At 35.6% G+C, this 16882-nt stretch overlaps 1 protein-coding gene across 2 annotated transcripts; it reads left to right on the top strand.

The window, feature by feature from the left end:
• The first annotated feature begins 6731 nt into the window (after nt 1-6731).
• On the top strand, nt 6732-16464 carry PJVK (pejvakin). Of its 2 annotated transcripts, XM_056349802.1 has the most exons (7): nt 6732-6812; nt 7442-7616; nt 9827-10022; nt 11555-11696; nt 12358-12475; nt 14252-14356; nt 15726-16464. In XM_056349802.1, exons 3-7 carry the CDS (start codon nt 9904-9906, stop codon nt 16025-16027), a joined length of 786 nt encoding a protein of 261 aa, XP_056205777.1. In that variant the 5' UTR covers nt 6732-6812; nt 7442-7616; nt 9827-9903; the 3' UTR covers nt 16028-16464. The 2 variants fall into 2 exon arrangements, with proteins under 2 accessions (XP_056205777.1, XP_056205775.1); XM_056349800.1 differs by lacking the exon at nt 6732-6812 and having other exon boundaries at nt 6855-7616.
• The last annotated feature ends 418 nt before the right edge of the window (nt 16465-16882 follow it).

Below are 16882 nucleotides of genomic sequence, written 5' to 3'. Positions count from 1 at the left end.
TAAAAAGGAATGAAGCTGAAACATCATTCAGCACTAATGAAGTACTGAGGGCTAGCTGAGGAGGTATTCCATTTTATCTGAGTGGTGACTCTAATTTTACTCAAGGCCAGTAAATGAAATGTCTTATATTTAGACTGGGTTTTGTCTCCGAAAGTTTTGTCTAAGATGTAACTTAGTTACTTAGGCAGAGTAACTAAGAGACAGGTTGTTCATCCCATATCTATATCCCAAGTGCTTATTAATAATAGTAAATTTAAAAAAGAATTCAGAATGAGATAATAAAGTATGCATAAATGTATGTTACAGACATGAATCTGGTGTGAAGATGTTTTTTACCTGTGATTAGATTACATTAGGTTACATTTGTAATCACATGGAAAAGTTCCTAAGTGAAATCAAATATGTAGTTGCTTTTCTCACTGATGGCTGTCTGGCTATATTTCCCTCAGCAAAGAAATGAAACTAATTACAAGCTCAAATGTCGCGACTACCCCAGGTTTCTTCAGCAGATTTTTTGACCAGTCAGTTGAGGAAAAAAGCATAATTAAACATTTCCAAAAGGTTACACTTCCTGGACTGCAAGTGGATTACAAGTTCTGGTAAGGACATTGAGTTATTTTTTTAACTGATAAAATATAATGTGTAGATTGTCTTTTAAGTTCCTCTTTAAGTAGGTTAGATTTGAGGGCCTGGCATTATGTTTTGCAGTCAAAAAAATTGAGGTGATCTAGCACAACAGCACACCCATTCTTAATTCTAGTTCAAGAGCTGATTTCACTTAAATGCTCATCAGCCAATCTAGTAATACAATATTACTCAGGCTGCTTTTTATGTTTGGTGACAATAATTTTTTGTCAGCTGTCTGTTAAAATATTTAGTATTTCGAAACTGCTCAAATATCTTCTTATTTTATGCCTACACATGTAGAAATGAGGAAGTATTCTTGTAGGGTGAGAAGGAATAGCCTGAATAAGCATAGAGGAGGTGATTATGAAAGAGGATACTGAATTCTTGCATGACCTGCAAACACCTACTTCATTTTGTCTGTTTATAAATACTCTGTATCCAAAGATCTGAGAGTACTTTATGATACTAGACAGTTCTTAGCAGTATCATGCTCAGGGAAGTGATATATTACCACAGCCACATGTACAGTAGGTTTCACAGACTGAGATTAATCGCCCAGTATTAGAGAACAGCTAGTGGCGATGCCAAAAAGAAATTCAGTTCAAGCCTGCTGCTCAGATTAAAACAGGAGAAGCAAGGAATGAGATGTGTCTACTACTGAAGGAAGTATTGTATAGAGGTAACTGTACCAGTGCCCATCAGACAGAATCAGCATGTGAGTTGTATCACAGTAGACAAATCCTTTGTTTTGCAATCTTTCTTCAGACATAGTGGCACAGCAGCAGCAGCCACAGTTCCGCATCCTCACACAAGTGGATGCACAAGCCCACAAAGCTGTCCTCTAACACACATACATCCACTCACAGACGCTGGAAAAAATGATTTAGTTTTTCAGGTGGCATCATCCAAAGGGAAGGCAGCATTAAATCTACTTTAGGTCACACTGACCTTGTTTGTTTCCAGATTTGTCTTCACAAAGTAATAATGCTAGATGATGAAAGTAGCATCATTGTATGCAGTAATGTTTATGTAACAAACGACCACTTCTTTTGGCTAAGAGATGTGCCTGCTTCTTATAGATAGTAAGTTTAAATGCAAACACACTGTCTCAGCAAATTTCTCGATTTCTTATTAGTAAATGCTTCACAGCTAACACATCCATCTGCCAAAAATACTGCCAGTAATATTAAGGCAATTGCAAAGAGTCAAAAGCTGAGATATTTCATGTGCTTTAGCCAGTGATAGTCATTTAATATCATTATTATTTGAAGATGAACACATGATGCATATGTTAAGTAGTCTGCACATCCGTGAACAAAGGTCTGAAACCTGAAAGGTAAGTCTGTGGAAGAGCCTATAAAACGATCACCAGAATGTATGCTCCTTAATCTCTTTTGTGTTTCCTTTTCATCATTAACATGGCTCTAGTGAGAAGGCAGTGAAGTGGTACAAAGGAGCCAACTGTGCAACACATTCCCTTTTCATCAAATCAACAGATGTTGCTTGTATAAAGGTGAAAGGGGGATGATGTCAACCAAAAGCCATAGAGAAGCCAGTTGAACTCCACGTCCTGTATCTGTTCATTAGTGTAACGCTTACAGTAGTACAGTGCAGCTTTTAATACTTTGATTGCTGGGCAAGTGTCATGTTATAATACAGCACTTCCTGGCAGGAGATCTACCTTTTATGTGTACTGTAGCACAGACTATGAATATGTATTATTGCAGTCTGTTCTGTGACAGAACAGAAGGAGGTTCCAACAGAGTTTACTTGAGCTGTAAGCCTGGACTATTATATAGGAAACATAGTAATAGTGAGCATGTGTATGTGTCTTCCAAACAGACCGTTAAAAGTGACCTTGAAAATAATTTAGAATAGCCTTAATGGTATGTTTTAGAGATCTGTATAGAAAAGGACAACGGTGTTTCCAGCACCTTTTAATTTTTTTTTTCAAATCCATTCTAATTGGTGAAGAAACTGCTCACACACAGAAGTCTCATATAAATAAAACATAAAAGTCCATTAAAATACTTACCTCTAGGGGCTTTTATTAACATTTTCTCATGAGACTAAAGACAGTAGTGGAATATTCAAAAGGGTCTGGTTCCACAAGAAGTAAAACATTGAATGTGGGGAACTTAAAAGATTTTAGGACTAGGCTTCCGATGAGTTGCCTCTTTGAATTTCTGAGTTCTCTAATTTTGATATGGTCTGTTTATCCTACTGCACAGAGAGGTTTCCATAAGGAACCAATCAAGTTCCAGAAACACAGGAAGTGACTACATTATTTTACTGTTTACCAAATTGAAAGCTTAATAAAGTAAGTCTCCACAAAATTAAAATATTGCCATAGCTAATTTAATTGTTCCCCTATACTGTATAATTAAAATAGCATTTGTGAACTGATTTAAAATTTTCACTGCACTTAAACAATACAGTAAAGAAATCCAACATGGAACTATCTCTGCTGAAGCGAAGTGCTGAAAACCTTCATCTTGCTTTAACTTACTTTTCTTCCCACAATAGTCTGTAAATACCATAATGCTTTGGTAACAGCTGCGACTGCTGTTAGCGTTATGCCAAATGACCCCAGTACCCCTGCAAATTGCTAGACCAGGAGTTCAACATGGTAGTGGTACTGTCTTCATACTCAGGAGCTCCGAAGTGATAGTAAATCATGATTTTAAACTGACTGTTTTTGCTTATACAACGGGATATGTCTCTAGACAAACTCCACCTTGGGGCAGGGGGAGCAGAGTCAAATGTTGCTAGAACCACTTAGGCAGAGAAAAAAAAGAAAAAGCATATATGTGATAGGGACCATATTTGGTCCCATAAATTGTTGTTTTTGTTACTGCCTGAAATTTAAGTGTCTATATTGCACAAATCCTTGCTTTCCAGGGAAGTATCATGCCATCTGCTGGAGCTTTGGAATTCAGCAGGCAATTTTTTCAGTAGCATTTTATTTTGGTGGGTTTTAGTTGTTAAATTCTTGCACTTGTTCTTTTGTAAAGATCTGTAGGTAAATGCAATACAGTTCAAGGGCACTTAATCAAAGTCGTCTACGAACGGACAGCACCTTTTTTGTACACTAAGAAGGTATTAAATTGCCAGCAGAATTTGGTACTAATTATGTAGGCTTAACCCTTCAAGCAAAACACCAACTCAGATTATACAGTCAGTTAATACTTAAGACTTCTCTTCTCCCCTCCACTGACTGGTTAATCATACTAATTTTATGATATGGTTGACTGTGACAGAAAAAAATTAAAATCAGATCAGTTCATGTAGATTACAAAAACATCAAAATAATCTGCAGATGTTTCTAGATTTGTGGACTGAAATTACTGAGATAATTCCACATTTTCCATTCCCTGGAAAAGCCTCTAGCTTGCATGCACCTTGGGTCAGCCTATAAATGCATCTTTGGACACACCATAATTACAGGTATCCAACATTCCTGCAGGGATAACTACTGTAGGATAACTAATAATAAAACAAAAATTATTGTGGAGTTACTTAATAACTACAAAAAGTATTTTACATCCTCAAAGGTTCTACAGAAAGCAGTACTCTCCTCTAGATTTTACTATTAAATACTTTCCAGGTTCATATATAAATATGATGTAAGGAAAAAATACAGTATCTTACCATCAAAATTCTCAGCTATATGTAGCTAATGCTTGCCTGCTCTGTTACTACTCCATGGCTAAGACCAATTCTGAAGAAACCAAACTCATCTTCCATATGAATTAAACTATCTTGATATTCACTCCAGTTGAAGATCTAGCAAAGAAACCGCAGAACACAGAGCTGAGTAAGCTACCATGAAACTGCTCCCCATGTTGAGGCTTGTGATGTCCTTAGGCAAACTTACGGATACCTCCAGTCTGCTGGGGATGGACAACTCAGACAGAAGCAGAACAGAACATGGTAGTTAGGAGCAGAGAGTAGAGTTAAGCTAGAGTTATAGGGACAGTAAAAGCAATTTTAAAAAATGTAAAAGTAGAGCATTGTATCTTTACATCACTTCATATGTTTTCGTACACAGAATTCCACCTCCCCGCTTACAGATGAACCTACTCTGCAGATGAATTGGCAAATGAAGCTTCTGCCAGCAAGAGCCTTGATTGATTTATTTGTTTATTTACAAGGGTCAGAGGGTATATAATTAGAGAGAGAAGGATTAACACAAACAAAGTGTGTTCTCATGATCGAGAAAATGGGGAAACTGGAGGAATAATTTTGTCTCTGACACCAAGTTTGTATACGATTCAGGGGGGCTCACTTAAGCACAAAGGTCATCACAGATGGATACTTGGCGATCTGGGGTGGGGTGGTGGTCATGTTTTTTAATTTGTTTTTTAAAAGGTGCCTGAGTCATGATGAGGTTCAAGTGTGACCTCGTTCAAGTAATGTATAAAGGTGGGCTAAGACAGGGCTAGAAAAGTCCTTTTGTTCTTCTGTGAAGTATCCGGTGTAGTGAAGGCAGGTGGGGTGCCTTATCACTTTCATTATGTGGCTCTGTGCAAAAGTGTACAGAGGGTTACAGCCCTGGCACTTCCTGGAGGTAGCCTTGAAACCTGTGTGTAAGCAAGGTTTTTCATCTGTGCAACTTGAAGATAGGCAATATTTATTTGTTCAGGTGCTGACTCAGGCATAATGTATGCACAGCACTTTAATTTATTGGTTGCCCAAAACGAGAGCATGCTAGGGCTGCAGAAATGCTGGAAGTTCATAAGTACATTTGTGTGCCAAGTACAAAAGTGCCTAGTACCGGACAGGTGGCAGAAAGGTCTTGGGTTTCTTCACTTGGATAAGCAAAATTAGTGAAAGTTTTCTGAGCATCACTATGTTAATATAGTTGCATTCCTGTTCTCTGACCTGTGGCATGAGGATGATACAAACAGTTGCTACAGCATTTATGGTGGATTATAGGGTTTAGAGTAACAGGAATAGCATGTAAACATATCAAATTAAACTATTTGTTATCAAAATCAGTGCTAGGATCAGACTGAGTATGATCTATGACTACATACAAAGCAAGAGAAATACAAACACATTTTGAATAAACAGTGCCAGCTGAGCTTGAAAAAATAGTATCCTGTCAAACCGTTACAAGAAAAATACAGGATAAATCTATATCAAGACTGAACGGGCAAGTTTAATGTAAGAATTTCCTTAGCTTTTCCTTTCCTTTAGAACCTTTTAAGTTCTGTTAATGTGTTTTGATTGAGTAAATATGTACAGAGGCACTTTTTTTGTTGTTAGTACAGAGTAATATGAATTATCGTCAGACTGAACTGCCGCATTTCACATGATTTCAGTTCAAAGTCTATATGTAACCAGCTTCGATTTTTCCAGCACCTTCTAGAGTAAGCAGAAAGCTCTGGCAGCCTTTCCTTTCATCTCAGATAGCTGAGGTAATATACTCCCTTTTTGCCTTTTTATTGGACTTCCTGATACTCTGAACATTTACAAATATTTGTGGAAGTATCGGAAAGAACTAAATTGAAATGTGTTAAATTATTAAATAAGTGATCATCTTATAAAAACAGCCCTTAAATGCTTTCATGTGAAAATCCTGCTTCAGAAAAAAAGGCAACCAAACAATGGTTTTTAACTGGTAATCAGGGATCTATTCATATTAAAGTGTAGTTTTATAAGCCTGTGGCTGGTATTTTACCTACTGTAACTGCAAAAGGAGTTCCTGGGACATGTGCTACACGGTTTAGCAGTTGTATGCTCACCACTCTTGCAAGAAAATCAAGTAATTGTTTATATGAGCATGGGTCAGCTCCTGCTGCCTCCCTCACAGATCCTCCACAGAGCTCACTACTGACTTTCTTTTTTCCCATTACGATTTCGTATCTCTGCACTGGTGCTTTCCCTCTTGGATCCTTGAGCTGCTCCTTAATCCTGTATCAATAATCTCCCTTCTGTCTGCTGTTTTACTTTTATTATTCTGCACAATTCTTACAATTTAGTGAATTTCTCAGTAGTCTGAGCCAAACACATGCAGCTGGCTTGTCTCACAACTGTCCCTTGGGTCACACGCAGCTGAGTCCATAGGAGAAGCATAACATATAATGAAAGCTCACCACTGTTTCCCCACTGCCTGCAGCCATCTCTAATCTTACGCTTCAGCCCACCACACCGCTTGCTTGCCAGCTGAGCGTTCACAGGTAGGTTATTTCAACCGCTGTTGAAAGGCAATACCGTCCCAGCAGACCTACCAGCTTGCCCGAATGTGTAATTCAGGCAGTCTCCATGAGCGCGTCTGGGCTGCTTTTTTGTTTGTTGGTAAAACAGTAGAATTCAGCTGCAGCAAGGACCCAGTAAACAGTAATACATCAATAACTCCTAATAGGAAACTAAGAGTTGCAGGACTTACTGTCTTCTGTTTCTAAGATTGTAAATTTTGTTTTCAAAGAATGGCATTGAACTGGCAAAAAAAGGGCAACTGTTTCCCTATCAGTTTACACTGGTAATTCATTATGCATGATACAGAATTAGAGAGCTTAACTGAAGGTCTTTGAGAGAGGTCTCGAGCAATACACCATAGAAGCTTTGTAGCTAAGATGCTGCTGTTTCTTTCCAAGCAAAATATATCTCAATCTAAAAAACCAGTTTGACAGCTTTTTTTTTTTGTTTTTTAAAAAACGTTTTTCTTGTTAATTTGTTTCAAAGAACATTGTAAAAAGAATTGAACATGGGCTTGATGTCTGGAAGTCACACTTGATACAGAGCTTTTTATTATCATTTTTAATGTCGTAATATGTTTGCTGCTGCAACCAAAAACTTTGTTAAACAGGTTGGTGATGGAGGAAGACTAGTTCCAGTGCCCAGTCTCAGTGAAGCTGACAAATACCAACCTCTAAGCCTTGTGATTAAGAAAAGAAAATGTTTACTTTCAAAAAAATCTAGATTTGCTTCAACACCTTTCACATTAAAAGACATTCTTCAAGGAGAGAAAGAAATTTCTGCAGGTAAGTTTTCTATCTTTCTTCAAAGTGGGAAGATGCGTGTTTTCTAGTAAACAGAATGGTAGACATAGTTTAAACAGTGCAGCTAGTGTGATGGTTCTTTAGTACATGGGTAATAAAATTTGTCTTGCTTAGTTGTGTAATGAATAGCTAAAAAAGCACAAGTCAAACTGGTAAAAAAAGTAGGCACCTTTTGGAAAAAAGAGTAAAAAAAATAATTCAATTATACTAAAAAGCCTTGATATTTTCTGAACTAATATGAAGCAAATTCAGTCGAGCCTTGTGTTTTTTCATGTTGCAGTAGATTCCTGGTAGATGTATTCATGTATGTTGATCAATTGCTACTTAAAATTTGGCTTTAGTGTTTATCTTTCTCTGTATACTTGCTTTTAAGTATGTAAGAATGGCTTCAGTTCTGCAGCTTGTTCCATGCTAGTAATCCCTGGTGTTGAACTGGGCTCTGCACTGGCAGAAGCATTTGACCACAGCTATCTGACTGAAGTAATTGGATTTCCATAAGATTTTTTCCCACATTTGTGATCTTTTTTGTGTATTTAAAGAGCTTAACTGTGTATAAGTTGCTTTTGCTATGCAATATCAGAATTTTTTGAGGACATTCTGTGGGAATTAGGAGGTGCAAACTTGAACTATACTGTTTATATTTTCCTGTACCTTCCTTTGGAAAAGTCTGTGTAATTCTTGTCTACATGCTGTGTTTTCTCAAAACAGTTTCATTGCTTTATTTTCTTTTGAAAAAAGGTCCATTTTGACAAAAGTACCAATCACATTAATTGCACCACAATTGCATTAATTAAAAACTCTACCAAGATAAACTAGTATGAGCACAAGAAGGCAGAAATACCGATTGACCCCACAAAGCGGTGATTCCAGGACACAAGCATGATGAAAAAATTGTAATCCCACTAATCCTACTAGTCTTACATTCAGGACAAGTCAGCTGGCTTATCCTGAATGAAAAAAAAAAAAGAAAAATCTCATTAAAATGTCTGAGAAAAAGGTTGCAAAATCTCATTAAAAAGTCTCACAAAACCTTCCTAGTCTTTTCTGTAAAGGTTAGATGTCATGTGTGAAAGTATTGTCCTTTAATGTAAGCAAAGAACTCTGTAATTGAATTTCCTTTTTTATGTGACCAATATAAGCATTTGCAATCTTTTTAGAATAATGAAAAAATATACGAACCTTTTCAATTTTTGTTGAAAATAAAGACAAACAGGATTCGTACTAGGTGACTTCATAATGTTAGTTTATCCTAAAAACTTCAAAGGATTACAAAAAAAAAAAAAAAAAAAAGAGTAAACCCCAGATTCTTAAATGTATTTGGATGCCTAATCCCTGTGTTCTACCTGCTCTGTTTATTTTAATTTGGCAACCAATGCATTCTAATGTTTTTTTGGTTAGTGTAATGGAAATGTATTTAAGGTTTAAAGAAAGCATTATAGAAATGCTTTGGCACCTGCTTTCTGATTGTACAATAAATCGATGCAAACTTTCAAGTAAGTCAGAGCTAATCTGTTGTTTTCCTTCCAAATAAACTGACATAGCCCCTGGAATAATCAAGCATACATGGAAAAAGTGCTAAGTCTTTCTAATTACGATGTGCCAGGTAAAAGGCAAAGTCAGTAAAAAAAACATGTTAGTGGCACACACATGTCTCATTCACTTATTGCAAAAATGAAGAAATACTAGGTTAATTTTTACTGCATCTAGACAAAATTCAGAATTCACTAATACTATTTTACACACAGTGGTTTTTATTTTGTTCCTAGTTTTAATATTCTGTATGCCCTCCACTAATTCATGTTGTGTCTTGGAGCCTCTGTCGTTAAACCCAGAACACGTTGCATGTTTAGTTTATACAAGTACCAGTGGCGTAGTTACAGGTAAAAGTTAGGAGACATTAGGAGAATAATGAGAAGCACAGAAATGTAGAAATAGCCCTAACTGCCATTTCATGCCCAGGACGTATCACATGCAGGAGCAGGGGCACAACTGCCAGAGAGAGGCACAAAAATCCCTCAGACCCCTATGTGCTTTTTCCATTTCTCATCAGCCGTAACACCAATAAACAAGTGTTCAGTGTCGCTCTGAATTTGACATCAAAATGGTTGACAGTACCATTTATTCTTTTCTTGCTATGTAAAAGTACTTCATTCAGACTTTTCATCACACAACCGTTATCTTCTTTTACTCAGGTGTCTCATCTTACCAGTTGCTCAACTATGAAGACAAATCAGATGTTTCACTCAATGGTAGAAGAGGAAATCAGATAATGAATGATGTTGGGTTTGATGTTGCTGGATCAGATTCTGTTGCCTTTAAAGCTTCGTTTGGCATAGTGACCAAACATGAGGTTGAAGTACCAACGTTACTTAACGAACTTACTACAAGGTTATATTATATATTTTGTTTTCTGGTTCCATAATTATATTTCACACAGTTAAGTTGGACTTCTGAAATAGTTATGTTTTGATTATTTTTAGCCAATCAAAAGCAGTCACCATTGGATATTTTCGAAGATTTTGGGTCACTGGGACTAGACGTGACCTTCTGTATAACACAGACTGTAGATTTTTTTTTTAATTAATTCTTGTTTGAATTACAGTGCATCATTCAGGGGGGAAAAAAATAATCCAGAAAGGAAGAGTTCAGTCTGTCCAAGATTCTGTCTATTTTATTCCATACTACTTAAAATTTGGAATTTACTTTGAATGACATTACTCAGCTTCAGGTTTCAGAAATATGATTTGCTTTTGTTGAAGCAGAGAGTCTTATTTATTATTGCCAGTGTAGCTGTTCAAGATTTTATGAGGTTATTACACATCCTTTTCTTTGAAAAGCAAAGTAGGTTTATCTACATGAATTTTTCATAAACTTCTGTGGCTCTTCTCTAAAGGCAGTCTCCATTTTTCCGACATCCCTGTGGAGCTGTGGACATTGAAAATAAACTTGTTGTTCCTGTAGTGCTAGCTTGGATGCCAAACACATACAAATATGATGTGACTAATTCTAGGTGTAATTCTCTAGTTTATATTTCAAAGATTATCCCTTGTCCACAATGTCATCCCAGTAAATCCCAGTGTTGCATCCCAGTAAATTATATACTATGCATGATGTGACGTTTTGTATTTTCAAATATATATTGTTTCCTTGTAGTTATTTACCAAGCACTGCATATAATTTTGTATCTGTAACCTCTCTTGTTCTGTACCTACCTTTTCCTAGTTTATTTGTAACCTTCAAACAATATCATTAATAATTGGGGTGGGATGGCAGAAGAGGTCCTAATCCTCTGATATCAGTGTTACAGGTTTAAGAGCCAGTGCCTGTAGAAATTATCCTACAAACACGTGTTTCATGATTGATTGTGCCTTGTTTACAAGTGATATAGTTCTTTTCAGTTACAGTTGACAGTTAACCAGTTTTTAATCTGTTGAGTGTATGCCAGCTTGTATGGGCATGATTTAGGTTTCTAACCAAAACACTGCATCATCGTGAGCTTTATAGAAGCCTAAAGGTAGAGCATTACAGCTGTTGCTTTTGCTATCTATTTTCCATAAATTCTTCCTGAGTGGCATAAATTATATCACTTTAAAAAAATTATTAATTAGGGTGTGTTGACAGTTCCTTGCTGTCACTAAGAACAGTGTCGGATGGACAGACTTGGAATTTTCCAGGATCTTCCATGTATCCTCTCTAACATTTGTACATTATTTGCTTTCCTTGAATTTTTAGTGCTTCTGTTCCCACACACTGAAAATGAATATTAAGTTTCCAGACACATCCTCAGTCAGTGGTTTTACTGGTATGAGACAGAACTTTACGGTGATTTATTTACTGATTTGAAGTTACTAATTCTATTACCTGCCTTATAAATTGCTAGTAATTTCTGAATTTCCTTCCTGCCTCCCTCTTGATTTTAGAAAAATAAACTTTGATCATTGTCTAGTCCATCAATCAAGAAAAAGTAGGATGGAAATTTTGTGTGTGGTTATGGAAAGTATTAGAACTACGAGGCAGTGCTCCTTAACTGTCCATACTGGAATGCGTGGAGAAACAATGAGGGTAAATATGTTTGACAAAGTTCTGTAACATAAATTAACAAACATAAAAAGCTGATTTTTGTAAATTTTATGGTTGGATTTGATTGCATTTTTGCTGATGTAAGCTCAGAAAAAATCTGAGGTAAATCAATAGTATTGCACTGATGTAAACTGAATTAAACGGTGGTTTATTGTTAGTATAGCTTATGCGACGGAGGGATGGGAAATGCATGAAAAGATGGCTAGGCAATGAGCCATTGCTTTGGATGAAGCCTCAGCAAAAATGTGGAATTTACTGCTTCTTAGTTTATTATTATATTCACCTTCTATAACACATTGTAATTATTTCAAGGGTTGGTGTCTTACTCCCTGTCTTATGTTCTTCCTCCCTTTCCCTCTCTCTCTTTGGCGTGTTTGAATAATTGAATCTACAAATCTTCTGATGTTTGCCCGTAACTAGTATTTATAAACGATTCACATAATTTTCAGTAAGTGTTGCAATTAACTTACTATCTCTGTATCAAACTTCATTAAAATGCAGTTGTTTACAGAAAATTCTTTAGTTGTGAGATATGATCTTCAATTTCAATTATAATTCTCAATATATACAGTTAAGATATTTTGTTTATTTTTTCATTTAAATTTGTAACTTTTTTGTCTTTTGATGCTTTTCAAAATTATAGTTTCACATTATTGAAGATCAGAATTATAAAGGGCGAGACAAAGCCATTGTTTTTCCTGCACATACAACTATTGCTTTTAGTGTATTTGAACTTTATATTCATTTGGATGGTAATTTCGGTAAGTGATGTGAATTACTGTCATTACTGCTATTATTTATAATTATTTGAGTTTTTAAAATGATTTTCTTGCTCTTGGTGTACATAAACCCTGATCCCATGCAATGGTATGCTTTAATTTTGTGCATGTAAGCAGTCTGACTTTACAATTCTTGAAAAGATAAGCAAGGTAGGTGTTGGAAAATACTCTGTTGCGGAAATTTTTTTAAAAATTTAAGTACGATTTCCTTTTTTTTTTTTAAATCACGTTGTTTCATGGAACAAAAAATCACTTGCTTATATTTGTGATCTGTAAGGAACAGGCTTATGAGACCATCTGATCAGTTTTGCATGAAATATGCAAGTAAAATATTCAAAAAAGAAAGTGTGTGGTACTTAGAGTTAACATTTTTTCTGTTGGGGCTTTAATTTCAGTCTGATACATCTTTAGCACATATGAATAGCTGAAGATATTTAGGAAAAAATAATCACAATTACTGGAAACTAATAAAAATTGTATAGCTCCTTTAATTTTTTTCTCCTTTTGGGGAAAGGACAGCACCTATTATTTGTACTAATTAAATTGTAGCCTATAACATTATCAATGTTATTAACATTGTTTGTAATAACCCAGAAAGTCAGTTTAGGATTTGATATAGCACTTAATAATGTGATATTAAAAACTCCCAGCTGAGCTGACTAAATTGATGTTAAAAGTTTTAACCGCCAGATTCAAATGTACTTCAATACAGGAAGCCCTGTGAGAGTCACTCGGCTGTTCTCAGGAATTGCTTGTCTCCCTGTAACAGTGTGGCTTTCTGTAAACAGCCTGATGAAAGACCTGGTTAGGGAATGAATCTCTTATCTCTGCAGATGTGTACAGCAATGTTTTAAAAGTTGCAAATAGCTCTGTATCCTTTGGCATACACAGTATAAAACTTCCACGAGAGGTACTCTACATTGTAAAGCACCTTGTAACTGAACCGTGGGATACCTTTATCCTTCTGTAAAAATTTTAAATATACTCCAAACCAGGCATAATTACTGGATTAAAAGTACAAGAGAGAATACAGTATGGTAGTTCTTTATATTCCCTTCCATAATGCACATCGTTAGTTTCAGTACAGGAAGTGTTTTAATGTTATTTTACCTTTATGCAATGGTAGTACGTGAACAGTGTGTTTCCTAAAGTTTATTGTCAGTGAAATAGTCCATTAAGCTGATTTTTTTATTTGCATAATTAAAGAGAATTCTCAGTTAAGAAAGTTTAAAACATGTTTTTTCAGTTCCTTGTAATAGATTATCCTTAATTTCACTTCTAAGTTGTTTTTTTTTTTTTTAAAGTTATAGATAGAAACACAGGTGATACTTCTTTTTATTTAAAAAGTTTTAGTCGTTGATTTGGTGCTGGAAGAGGTGACTACAGAACTCACAGGCCTTGCTTTTTATCCTTCATTTTTAGTTTCAAATGAGATCACAGAAATATTCCTCCTTCAAAAGCAGAGCTTCAATTTATATGATATTGACTGTCTTAGTCCCTTAACATGGCCATAAATTGTGTATAAACCAAAACAAACTCTGATGGTGTATGTTGAAAGCCACAAACATTTTAAAATTCCCATTAAATCTGAATCACTTGATTCTGTGGGCTATTACTGTGTGCAGAGTTTCATTAAAAAGTGGTACTAGCCATTAAAAACATTAGCAAAACTGAATTTAATCACAAAACATATTCAACTCTGTTGTGCAATTACTTTTATATTTTGTTCTTCTAAAAACTGAGTTTTAATTTTTACAGAACTCTGTGTGACTCCAGTTTCAAAAGGAGGATTTGAAAAAGAGAAATCTGGATCATCTTCACTGACCAAATTAAGGAGGTTAAAGAGTAATCTGTTTCATCGAAGTATGACTTTTGATATTTATATTCAAATGTCTTAGTTAATGCATGAGAGTGTATTTTTGTTCCTTTAATTTATGTGCAAGAATAAGAAAATTTTGATGAAAAATGTACCTCTTTTTATTTCTTGTGTATTGAAATTATTATAAAGTTATTAAAATTTCTATTTGAGAATCTGACACACAAATAGCAAATTTATGGTACTGCTGTTCATCAGAACTCTAAAGAGCGTAAAATAAAAATTTATGGCTGCTGATAAACTGGTATGGAGTAATCGTACAACTAATGTTAGTTAACATAAAACCTACTTCATATGCTTGCCATTTACAGCTAGTGTTATGCAATACAAGTTATGATCTAAAATAATATTTCACGGCAACCTCTTTAAGTTCAAATATCAAACAGTATTAATTTAAATATTTGAATGTACTCTTTAGGCTATATATTAATGTGGCAGGGACATGGGCAAGACCATCAGTTCTCTTCTCATTCTGGTATGAACACAACATCCAACAAAACTGTGTATCACCGTATGTAGCTGTATTTTCTTCAGAACAAGATTCTATAGTTATAACACTCCCTGGTCTAAGTATTTTGGAAATCTGCAAATCTGAGTGTGAAGATAAATGCTGAGTGGTAAGCACATCCTTCGAAAGGCTGTTCTGTATAGGTGTCCTTGCTCCATCGTATCCTGTTCTTGATCAAAGGGCTTTTATGGACCAAGCCTTTAGCGCTGCTCCACTCCACGCTTCATAATAATAAATCTTCAGTGGATACGATACATCTCAGTAGCTGTAGCTGCCTAAAAGTTTGTCATCCATTCTATACTAATCAGTCCCTGAAGAGAGAGGAAAAAGGTAGGTAGTTCCAAAAGTGTTTTCTTCATGGGGCGTTTAGATGCTCAGAGATCTGCTTAGGGAGGTCAACACAGAGTCCTCCAGATTTTCTAAACCTGTGATGTATTGGTAGGGTTTTTTTGTAATACTAGAAAAAAAGTGAATTTACAATTTTTTGAAAATAAAACTAGACAGTCAAAAGTAAAAATTATTAAACAGGAAATGACACAGCTGTGATTTGATATGGCACCTATTTTTCATAAGCTTGCTTCATGCCTTTTAGGTGTATTTCTAAAAGTATTACAATTATATAGATAATATACAAAAAGTTTCTGGCTTTTGTCAGTGACTTTTGTGAAAGTGCAGAAAAAATTTCATCACACAGGGCTTCTGATGGGAAGCAATCTACAATGTGGCATATTTAGAATGGTCTCATGAATCGGTTGTTATTTCCATGATTTGATTGACAGATTGTTTCGTAAACAGGTCATAATGCAATTACAAATCACTGCTTTCTTTGTATGTGCATTCTTTTTCAGATAAGAGAGTAGTGGATACCATTGCTAACTCTGATGCTTACTTGGAGGATCTTTTTACAGATTACTATGAAAAAGCTGCGAGCATGACAGACCTCTCTACGAGCTATCTCAGAGAAGGGTCTCATATCCGAATTAATTTACTTAATAACAACATCCCCAAAGGTCCCTGTGTACTTTGTGGAATGGGAAGTTCTAAAAGGGAGACGGTCTACGGGTGCCTAGAGTGTTCTTTTAATGGACAGAAGTATGTACGACTGCATGCTGTGCCCTGTTTTGACCTCTGGCATAAGAGAGTAAGGTAACTGAGCTAGGTAAGTGCCTGTTGTCACAGACATGGGCATAACTGTGCCACAGACTTTTCAGAATTAGTAAATATGTTGACATGCAAAATAGTGAAAGTGCAAAACATTACACTATTATCTTCAAATTATTTGCTTCATAGTCAATGACCTTTTACTTGAAAATGCCCTCATGCATTCCCCGACATTGCCCCTCTTCTTTCTAGAACCTTCCTCTTTCATTATCATTATGAAAAATGTACTTTTAAACTATATTTTCATAATATCAAAATATATGCTAGAGCTTAATTTTAAGTTGTTTACACAAACTTGTTGTTAAACCCCCATACATTGCCTTTATCTACACTGGCATGATGGTAAAATGAGAGTATTTGTTAATAATTTAGTGTTCTCATGAATGTTTAATTGAAGTATCAGATTAAAAAACATGCTAAAACTTAGCTCAGTCTAATGTTTCATTTACAAAAGGGAACAACTAAAACTAGGGATAGGTGTCTCATATTAGGATGCCATTACCATATTTGTTGAGGTTACTAAAAAGTACCAGCCAGGCCACCTTCTGCATTTGGATTTTAGGTCACAGCTGCTCGACTTTATGTGTTTAGAAAAAAAATACTTAGCAGAAAATATTTTGGAAAACACAATGAAAATAACAGAACTAAATCCTTCCAGCAAGACTTCAGGGGTGGTCTTCAACCGGTACATCTCAACCACAGAAAATTAGTCTTCGGAGCATAGAAACACCAGAGGGCACTGCAGAACTGTGTCCGATACTGAGCCTGGGCGAGCTGTGGGTTAGTAAACTTGTTGAAGCCGTCTCCATGCTATTTGAAACTGGGAAGACAATTAAAAAAATAT

Source organism: Falco biarmicus, chromosome 8 (genome assembly GCF_023638135.1).
Source record: "Falco biarmicus isolate bFalBia1 chromosome 8, bFalBia1.pri, whole genome shotgun sequence".
Taxonomy (NCBI): domain Eukaryota; kingdom Metazoa; phylum Chordata; class Aves; order Falconiformes; family Falconidae; genus Falco; species Falco biarmicus.
Note: the sequence above shows the minus strand (reverse complement) of the source record. Positions and strands in the feature narration are given on the sequence as shown.